At 45.5% G+C, this 10,526-nt stretch overlaps 1 protein-coding gene across 3 annotated transcripts in view; it reads left to right on the forward strand.

The window, feature by feature from the left end:
• The first annotated feature begins 1,697 nt into the window (after positions 1–1,697).
• SOBP (sine oculis binding protein homolog) overlaps positions 1,698–10,526 on the forward strand; it is a 232,902-nt gene continuing 224,073 nt past the window's right edge. For all 3 annotated transcript variants that reach the window (XR_012468508.1, XM_074187282.1, XM_074187283.1), the window contains exon 1: positions 1,698–2,120. Coding sequence is in view for 2 of the 3 variants with exons in the window: in XM_074187282.1 (XP_074043383.1) it covers positions 2,025–2,120 (96 nt within the window). In the remaining variant the exon portion in view is untranslated. The remainder of the gene's footprint in view (positions 2,121–10,526) is intronic.

A 10,526-nucleotide genomic window follows, 5' to 3' on the forward strand; every position in this document is an offset into this window, starting at 1 on the left:
GGGATGGATGGAGGGAGGGAGGGAGAGAGAGAGAGATGGAGAGAGAGAGAGAGGAGAGAGGGAGGGAGAGAGGGAGAGAGAGAGAGAGAGAGAGAGAGAGAGAGAGAGAGAGAGAGAGGAGAGAGGGATGGAGAGATAGAGAGATGGAGAAAGAGAGAGAGAAGAGAGGGATGGAGAGAGAGAGAGAAGAGAGAGGGATGGAGAGAGAGATGGAGAGAGCAAGAGAGAGAGAGAGAGAGATGGAGAGAGACTGGTTCTTGGAGGGAGAAGAGTTTTGAAGTCCTGAGGAGCGGAGCCAGGGGTGCGGGCGGGCCGGGCGGGCCGGGCGGGGCGGGGCGGGCCGGGCGGGCGTGGCCCGGGCGCGGCCGCCCCGGCGTTGCCGGAGCCGGCTTCTGGCCCTCTCCCTTGCCCTAGGCGTCTCCCCGTGGCCTGGGCTCCGAGAAGGCGCGGGTCCAAACGAGTTGGCACGGAACCTGGGCAACCCGGGAGCCGCGGAGGGGGAGCGGGGGGAGCGGGGCCTCGAGGCGCGGCGGGGGAACTTCTCGTGGGGGCCGAGGTGATGGAGTCATGGTCGCCCTTTAAAAGGAGAGGAAGGGGCGCGGGCGGGGGCCTCCGCTTCCTCAGGGGGGCGGCCGGGGGGGCCGCGACCCAGAAAGGCCAGCGGAGGGCCGAGCGCCGGGAGGCGTCTGCGGCGGGGTAAGGCGAGGGGCGCCCCGCGGCCCCGGCCCCGGCCCCGGCCCTTCTCCGCGGCTCAGCCCTCCCGGCCCGGCAGCGGGCGGGGGGCCCCCTCTCTCCGGCCCGGCAGCGGGCTGGGGGCCCCCTCTCTCCGGCCCGGCAGCGGGCGGGGGGCCCCCTCTCTCCGGCCCGGCAGCGGGCGGGGGGCCCCCTCTCTCCGGCCCGGCAGCGGGCGGGGGGGCCCCCTCTCTCCGGCCCGGCAGCGGGCGGGGGGCCCCCTCTCTCCGGCCCGGCAGCGGGCGGGGGGGCCCCCTCTCTCCGGCCCGGCAGCGGGCGGGGGGCCCCCTCTCTCCGGCCCGGCAGCGGGCGGGGGGCCCCCTCTCTCCGGCCCGGCAGCGGGCGGGGGGCCCCCTCTCTCCGGCCCGGCAGCGGGCGGGGGGCCCCCTCTCTCCGGCCCGGCAGCGGGCGGGGGCCCCCTCGCTCCGCCCCGCCCGCGGCCTCGCCCCCGCCGGCGGGGTCCGGGGGCTCCGGCCCCCCAGCACAGCTGCCCCGGCTCCCTGGGACGCCGCGGCGGGGGCGGGGCGGCCTCGGCGGCCGCCGCGGCGGCGGAAGCCCCGCCCGCCGCTCCGCCGCTCCGCCGCTCCGCCGGGGGGCCGGCCTAGCGCCCCCACCTCCGCTCCCTCCCTCCGCTGCCCCCGCCCCCCGCCCCCCGGAGGCGCGGGGCTCGGGCCGGCGCGGCCCCCGCGGGCGCACACTCACGCGGGCGCGCACGGGCGCGCGCACCCGCGCATCCCCACATCCACGCACACACAGCGGCTGGCTCCGGCGCTCCCGGTCTCCCTGCCCGGCCTCCGTTCCCCCTTCTCCCATGCAGACGGACGGAGACACGGAACATGGCTGACGGGTGCACGGCGCTTCGAGGATGCGGCCGGGCGGCGGCGGCGGCGGCGGCGGCGGCGGTGGCGGCGGCGGCGGCAGGGGCAGCGGCGGCGGCGGCGGCGGCGGCGGCGGCGGCACCGGCGGCGGCGGCGGCGGCGGCACCGGCGGCGGCGGCGGCTGCATCTTCGGCATCCCTCCGACTCCCAGAGCTCCCTCTCCCGCTGACAGTCACTGACGGCTGTGGCCGCTAGAAGAGTTCCCGCTCCCCGGCTCGAGATCCCCTTCCCTGCCTCCGACACCTCTGCCTCCTCCTCCTCCTCCTCCTCCTCCTCCTCCTCTCCTCCTCCTCCTCCTCCTCCTCTTCCCTCATCGCCACCGGCAGCCCCGGCGGCCGCCGCGGCCGAGGCACCCAGGCAGGCGGCGGCGGCGGGAGCAGCCATTTCATCACCCCAGAAACCAGACACAAAAACATGGCAGAAATGGAGAAAGAAGGGAGACCTCCCGAAAATAAAAGGAGCAGGAAGCCGGCTCACCCTGTGAAAAGGGAGATCAATGAGGAGATGAAGGTACGGACGAGCCCCTGGCTGGGGAAGCTCGCTTTTTCCTCCGCTCTCTCCCCTCCCCCGCCCCCCCGTGCAGCGGCATGGATTTTTTTTTTTTTTCGGGCTCGCTTGTCAATTTGTGTGGGATGCGCTGAACGCCCCAGCCCCGCCTCCCGGGGGTCCGGGGCCGAGCCCCCGCTCCAGCCCTGCGGACCCGCTGCCCGACGGACGGAGAGGGGAAGGGGAGAGGGCACAGGGAACCCCCGCGCACCCTACTTAGTCTCATAAAAGCCGGGAGTTACCGAGGCATCCTGGAAAGGAGGAGGGGAGTAGGGACGGGTGGGGCATAAAGAAAGCTCGACTAATGGTTTGTGCAGTTCCCTCTGATACAAACCCTGTAAGCCCTCCAAAGTTAGGGAGCTGCCTCGATGGGGCAGGCACCTCCGGAAAAGCGCCTGCCTTCTTTTCCTCCTTTTCTCCCCCACCCCCTTTTTAAAATAGCCGGCTGCAACGGTATAATTAAATTGTCTAAGTGAAATGTTATGGACTGAACTGCACATAATTTTTGTGCTTCCCCCCCTTTCCCTGCTCTTTCTCTCTACCCCCATCTCCCCCTTTTCTTTCACTCCCTTTCTACCCCCACCTCCTTTTTTTTTTTTTGCTCCCCCCCCATCCATGCTTCACTTCACAGTTAATCAAACCCGAGTAAGTCCTGTTGAAAGAAAGCTGTCTGAAGGGGCTGTTTTTGACAGCAGTGTATTTATTGTTCAGAGGGGGGTAGCCCCGGTGTCTTATCTGATATAAAGACCTGCCAGTACAGCTGTGTTCCAGAGGTTGTGCAGGAGGTTGGCACTCCAGATGTTCAGATTCTAGCGGTTGCACAAGAACACAGCTCAGGACATTTTTTTTTCCATGAGGTTGCAGCTTTTGGCTAGATGACTTTTTTTTCTGTGTTGACTTTACACGGCTGTTCTGGTGTTGCTCCCCCCCCCCCCCACCCCCTTGGTCGATTTTTTTTTCCTTCTGAATCACAAGCAGGTAATAAGTATTAGAGAACTTAGTTTCCAGTCTTTTTAATCTGTTAGGACATTGCTGACATAGAATACCTTAAAATGGCCCATTTGGTCACTTAAAAAAAATCCTTTAATTCACCTTATTGAACTAGACGTTTAAGTATACATTTGAAAGACCCAACTCAACTTGTCCATTATGACAAGACTTTGAGTATTTTATTTTTTCTTAATCCAGAAAAAAACCCTACATTTTATCACATTTTCCTTGCTGCTCAAGCAGAAGTGAGCACCTGGTTGTATGTATGTATATAATAAATATTACATACACATGTGCTTATTGTTTGCATGATGTCTTTCTCCCTTTTCTTTCCTATCTATAATGTCAGTGCATATCTGGATGTTGATACTAGGATTTTCTTCATCTGTGGATGAAGGATGTAGTGTCTAAAAAGGTGAGAAATGGATGTATGATGGATGGATGAATAAGGCTGTGGTTCTGACATCATAAGGGGGAACAGCGTTGGAAAAAATTGATAGCTTTTTATGGAAATCAGCAATGATGTTAAGAATGGACAATTGTTTCTTTGAAAGACCAGAAGTTTGTGCTTTTTTTTTTGATGGAGCTTTCAGAAGCCAGATACCCCATAATAAATAAGACTGCCATTCTAATTCCTTCCATATCTCCTCTCACCCTAATTTCCAGATTTCTTTTTCCATTTCATATTATATTGGGGATAGAGTGAGAGATGAAGAGCTCTGCAGACATAGATCACACTATGCCCTGCCCCTTTAAAACATTTTTCAATGTGATCTATATAGATTGCAGCTTTTAAGTTTCATAGGTTCTAGAATTACAAATTAGCTAATTTTAATCAAAACATGTGAAATGTTATCCTGGCTGGATATAAAGGCTGACTGTGCTGGATCCTCTGGATTTGTTTTGTTTACTTTGGCTACAGGCACACTCAGCGGTTTGGGAGATAGTTGTTCTTCTACAGTATAACAGATGTTTGTCTGAACTAGTGAGGAAGAAACAAAAACAACATTGTGTGAAGGGGGAAAATTACACAATTTTTAGCTAATGCTTTAGGACTAAGCATTGGAATTAACCTTGGTACACAGAATTTCCTTTTTTAAAAAATCATTGCTAGCTGAAGTTACAAACCTCAAGATTTCAATCTAGAGAAGTAAATTGATAGAAAGTCATTGGTTATAATAATTTGATTGCCTTTGAGATCTGTATTTTTCTCTTTGATTTGGAATAATATAGATGAGCTCTGGGTGAAGTTTGTATACTCCCTTTGTGTCAGTAATATCAGTTAGCCATGAAATCTCATTTCTAACACGATTGTTTAATACTTACCCCTCCAATATAACAAGTTAACCTTACAGAGGGTAGAAGTGTTATTTGTCCTCTCTAATATAATACTGCTTTTTAATAAAAACCCACAGGGAGGCTTTTTTTTAGAGCCCCCCCCCATAAACCTAAAGAAGACTGGAGTAACATAACAAATTGGTTATACTGTATAAATATGTGCAACAAAATGTCACGGAGAACACAATGTGCCCTTGTGGAGTTGCATATCTGTAATACTCAAGCTGCCTGACTGTGTTTCCCTTCATCTGAACTGCTTTCATCTGGACCAGTGTAAAATAAGCTCTGGTAAGTAATCACGGCAGAGCAGAAAGAAAGGAATGTATACAGCAGTAGACAGCCTAAGCTGTAAAAACTGTAACCCGAGTACCCACAGTGGATCAGATATCAAGGCTTTAAGGTAGGGGAAATGAAAGAGGGAAAGACGAGAGAGGGAATGGAAAAGTCAGCTTGGAAAGTGAAGGATCAGGAGGAGGGCCCCCTTAGGGAAATTTGGCTCAGGGATTAGGGAATTTTATCGTGGTGTACAGTGACCTACTCAGGTTTCAACCCTTGCTGGATCGAGTTCCTTCCCTTTGCGGGCAGAAAGAAAAAGGACTGGTGTGTATGTGATTTTTTTCCCCCCTTCGGGTAATAAAAAGACTATTGGTACAAGTGTCTATTTTAAGTACAGCAAATGCAAGGCGCTGTGAATGAGCAACGAAATTACCTCATCACAGAGACTTCCTTCAAGATCTTCTGTTTGATATAATCATATATTTGCTTGAGGATGGCTAGAGAAGACAAACAGAATCTGAGGTTTTCACATGACACCAGCAATGACACTAACAGCCTGGTTTTAATATAGCTGGAAGCTAATGGTGGTCGCTGTTTCATTATATCAGATATTAAGTTACATTTTCCTTATCACTAGACTAATGTACATGACAGTTGTAACAAATTTAAATTTGATACAATACAATTTTGCACACAAAAAGCCCATGACTGCAGTTTCGACTGTACTTGGATAGAAATGTATTCAAACAGAAATGTTTATTTCACTGTGACTGTTACAATGTTTCATTCTTTATCTTAGGATTGGAGTCTTCTTCCTTTCATCCTACTTCTTAAATTTTTATGCTCATTATTTTAAAAAATGAATCCAGATTACTTTCTTATAGCCTATTACTGGTATACATTATTTAAATGTTTCCAAGAAGAGAGGAAATTTTTTTTTTAAAAAAAAGGACAATTTGGGCATTTTACCTCATATTCACTTGTAGAATAAGTTTGTCAAGCACTTTTCCAAATGGAGAAACTGAGACTCAGAGAAGTGGCCATGGAAAAGCAGGGATGCCAATTTACCCAGAATTTTCCTAATCCAAATCTGATGCTCTTCCACTGAGTTCATGCTACCTTTTGCTACCTCACCCTTGGCTACTTCTTCTTGTTCCTAAACAATAGGATCACATCAAACATTGCTTCTTATTAGCATATTATAAATGATCTTATATATTGTAAAATTTGGGATATTTATTTGTAGTGATTTCTGACATTTAAAGACTGATTAGATTTTAGTAGCTTATTCTGTACAGTATATATGTATATATATATAGTGAAACTACCTTCTTCAAAAAATGTCAGTGCATATGTACATTTATTTATACATATGCATGTATACACATGTAGATGTATGTGTGTGTGTGTACATACACCCATATATCTGTGAACCATGATTGTTAAAAACCGATATGACTCAAACTAATCAACAGATGATTAGGTTGATTGGGTCAGATTTTCATCCTGGGGGAAAAAAAAGCTAAAAATGAACAGATGAAACACTTTGCCCTGTAAACTCTCCTACTCAGAATTAATTAATACATTTGCAATGTTTGACTTCTTTATCAATTGTAAAACTACAGATTAATCTGCATGAAAATTTCAGAGGACAGACTCTTGTGCCCAAAGAGTTTGCTGTCTATAAATATTCTTAGTAAGTAATTTGTATCTAAAATTGGGCTTCATTCCTGATGCCTACAGCTTAAGACAGGTCCATCTGTTAGGGTTTAGTTGTAAATTTATCAGAAGGTTCTCCAGTTTGGATTCTAACATTTTGAATTTGGTATTGTAAGACGGAGCAGTGTCAGGATGTAAAAGCCTTGATAAAGACACCATGGCTTGGCCGCAGAGTGCCTTTGGTTGATTTGTGTCTTTTAAAAGGAAAAAAGGGAGAGTGGCAAAATTAGTGACTATAAGTTTAAAAGCCTATTACTAATAAAAATAAAGGAACATATTAAAAGTATTGCCATCCTGGTATCAGACTCAGTTGGTTAGTGCTTGAGAAGTTAAATGAATTCTGAGATGGCTTAATCCAAAATTTCAAAAGTGGCAGACACCTTTTATCCATCTTCCTTCAAAAGAGCAGTAGCCATGAGTATATAATCATATGATACATAGAAGAAGCCAAAGTGAAGTTATCTCCTAGGCCTCAAGTCTGGGTTTTAGTACAATGCAATAAAATCATTTATAAATCCCCATTATGCTTTTGATAAATCACAATCATATCACATGAGGGCTCAATTCAGTTCACTTCCAATCTCATTCAACAAGCATTTATCTAGTACCTACTGTGAACTAGATATTGTGCTTCTAGGATGTGAGAGATGGGGAGGTGTTCAAAGACAAAAAAGGTGCTTAAATTCTACCAGATATGTATCAGCCAAAGGTGGCAAAACTGGGAAAATGCATAATTTTAGTTGGAAGCATATAGTGAAGCATATATATATATATATATATATATGTATATATATACATATATATATATATGTATGTATGTATTTGGCTCCATTCATATTGGGGATCCTCAGACAAGTTTCCGCTCCTGTCTAAGTGTAATGAAGGGCACATTCTGAGGTGTGGTGTGGATGTCTAAGCTTCATCCAACTCATGGGTCCTAGAGACAAGGAAATGGAAAGGAACCACTTTACTTCCTCCAGAATCTGAAATAAACATTTGAACTAAAAGAAAATGAGTCTGACAGACTCGTTCCTTTCTGCGTTTCCTGCCTTGGAGTTTGCCAAGCATTGCTCTGAGGAGCCAAGTCCTGCTCCCCTTGTGTGAAAGGCTCATAGAAAAGAGGAGGTAGCATAGATTTTTTTCCTTCTGCAAAAAAAAGAGGGAGGGAGGGAGGGAGAGAGAGAGAGAGAGAGAGAGAGAGAGAGAGAGAGAGAGAGAGAGAGAGAGAGAGAGAGAGAGAGAGGAGAGAGAGAGAAACCCTGAAAAAAGACATACAAGTCAGTGAGTACCAGAGAGTGTTTAAATGGAAGGGGGCACAGAGGAAAATCCTATCTTATTAGAAAGGTCAGACTTTTCCTGTGGTCTAATGAAATGTATCCTTTACTGGAGAGCCTTTGTCATTTGATGGAAATATTTTTCTTCAGCTGCCTAATATCAGCAGTAGTATTAATACACAAAAGTAGATTATAAAAATACAAAGTTTAAACCTTTCCACTGCAGAATGACAAACTAGTTACACAGCAATTTCAATCTAATGAGTATTGAAGTTCATTTGCTGAATGAAATGAGATATTTAAGGTAATATGAGGAAAAATAATTGTACTAATTTGAAATGCTAAATAAGCAATATCTAGGAAAATAGAAATAAATGAGAAGGGGACCCAAAGGAGGTCAGAAAGATATCCTGAACATATATTTTAGGCTCTGAAGATGGATGGGTATTAATGTCTCTTACATAACCCTTTGGTCTGTGGAATTCTGCACCGCTTTAAGTCCAAGGGTTTCTGGCAAGGACAGGAGAATAATGTAGCAAATCTTTGTGATTTTGAGTACAGTCCAGCAGCTGTGTGTGATAGAACTCACAGCTGTACACAGCTGCACACCTGCCATTCCGGTTACAGAATTACCAAGAGGCCCTGCTTTCAGTTTCATAGAATATATTTGACCCTTTCAGGACACTTGGATGCACAGAGAGCAGGTCAAAGCTTAGGAGAGAGATAATTGCCTGCTACGTGTCACAACAAAATATTTGGAGATGTAGTAAATCTTTCATTCATTCATTCTTTATTCAATTGACATTTATTAAGCATCTAGTGTTTATTGAATCTTTGGGCAAATTATTTCATCTTGGTTAGCTTTCTTATCTGTAAAGTGAGGGTGTTGTACAGAATGACCTTGGTGTTAAAAGATCCATTTTTACCTTTTACCTATTAATTTAAGACCTTGGATAAAGGAGACCTTATTCTCGGTAAGCATGATTAAGATTTCAGATTTCTAATATCAAACTCCTTCAAACCATATACTAGAGAGAGCAAGAACGAGCTCAGTTCAGACCCTAGTTGTTTTTTATTAGCATGACAATGTATGTACATTTTCAATATCAACCTAGTTCCATTTTTATCATTGTCATATTTGTTATAACAATCATTCCAATAAAGATAAATAAGATATCAATGATCATATTAGGAAAGTTTCTGGCACTCAAAGGACTTCTCTCTCTCTCTCTCTCTCTCTCTCTCTCTCTCTCTTTTGGGAGATAATCGAGGTTAATTGACTTGCCCAAGGTCACACAGTAAGTAAGTATCTGAGATTGGATTTGAATTTAGGTCCTCCTTACTTCAGAATTGATGTTCAATCCACTGTACCATTTTGCTGCCCTCTCAAAGGACTTCTCATTGAAAAGTTACATTCAAGGCAAAAGCAACAAGGGCATTGTTTCAAGTTAGCATTTCTATGGAGAAACTATCCCTTTCTTGACTTATTTTTCCTCAGAACAGGCTCTGGTCAGTTTTGTTAGAAATTTCACTGTCTATCTAGTAAAGGAACACTGAAACATGAAGCAAAATGAAACCCCAACTGATTTATTTTTCACTGTTTAAAAGTTTCTAATGACACATTCTCATCTTGGACAGCAGCATTATCAAATATAAATGAGTAGAACCCTGAGCCAGATTTGAGAGGGTTAATATAGGCTGGAGACCAGGCCTATCCCTGAGTACACAGTCAGAAACTATTCTAATCTAGTTCAATTACTAATTCACTCTGAAACTTTAGTCAAGCTTTTTAATCCCTTTTGCATATTCAGTTACTTCACCTCTAATAGTAGGTCAAATAGTACCTGACAGAAAACTGTCATCAGTGTCAGTCCTTAGAAATAGAGGCTGAAGAGGAGACATATGATTTTCAAATGAGACTTTATAATGGATAGTAGAGTTCTGGATTTGAAACACCTTTTAGACACTTACCAGCTTAATTTTTAAGTCAGCTAGCTGTGTGATAATGGATGTAGCACAAACTTTCAATTTCTTTGAATCTTTTAAAAAGGAGTACTAATATAGGTGGAACAGCAGATAGTACACCTGGCATGGAAACAGGAAGATTCATGGTACCAAATACCCTGGGCAAGTCACTTAACCCCATTTGTCTCAGCATCCTTATCTGTAAAATGAGTTGTAGAAGGAAGTGGTGAACCACTCCTAACTTTGCCAAGAAAACCCCAAATGGAGTCACTAAGAGACAGATATGACTAAACAATAATATTTTCACCAGTTGCCTTGCAATGTTGTTATGAATGAAGTACTTTACAAACCTTAAAGTATTATATAACTAGATTATTATTTTTTTTTAAAAAACTTGTTTCGTTCTCATGTTGATATTTCTTAGACGTACTCCATTCTGTTTTTATTTCAACTTGTGATATTTTTGCTAATTTTATTTCTTTAATTCCTTCAGTGTGATCCATTTTGTTGTGTCTTGAGAAAATCGTAGTTTTGATTTCCAGTGTTTCTTTTGGCATAGTTGTGAGTTTTCTTTTGGCATTCTTGTCTGTCTTTTATAATTCATAAAATTGCTTCATTTCTTAATTTATATTTTTTCTTTTGTTCATTCGTTTCTTTGACCCCCCCCCCCCAAAAAAAACCCATTTGATTTTAGGGTTTCAGGTGTTTTGTTCACCTCGTTTGGGTATTTCTTTTGTGGTTTTTGAGAATAACATTGAAAAACTAGGCTCTCCTGTGATGTCAAATATGATCAATTTCCAGGAAGTTG

Source organism: Macrotis lagotis, chromosome 5 (assembly GCF_037893015.1).
Source record: "Macrotis lagotis isolate mMagLag1 chromosome 5, bilby.v1.9.chrom.fasta, whole genome shotgun sequence".
Classification (NCBI taxonomy): domain Eukaryota; kingdom Metazoa; phylum Chordata; class Mammalia; order Peramelemorphia; family Peramelidae; genus Macrotis; species Macrotis lagotis.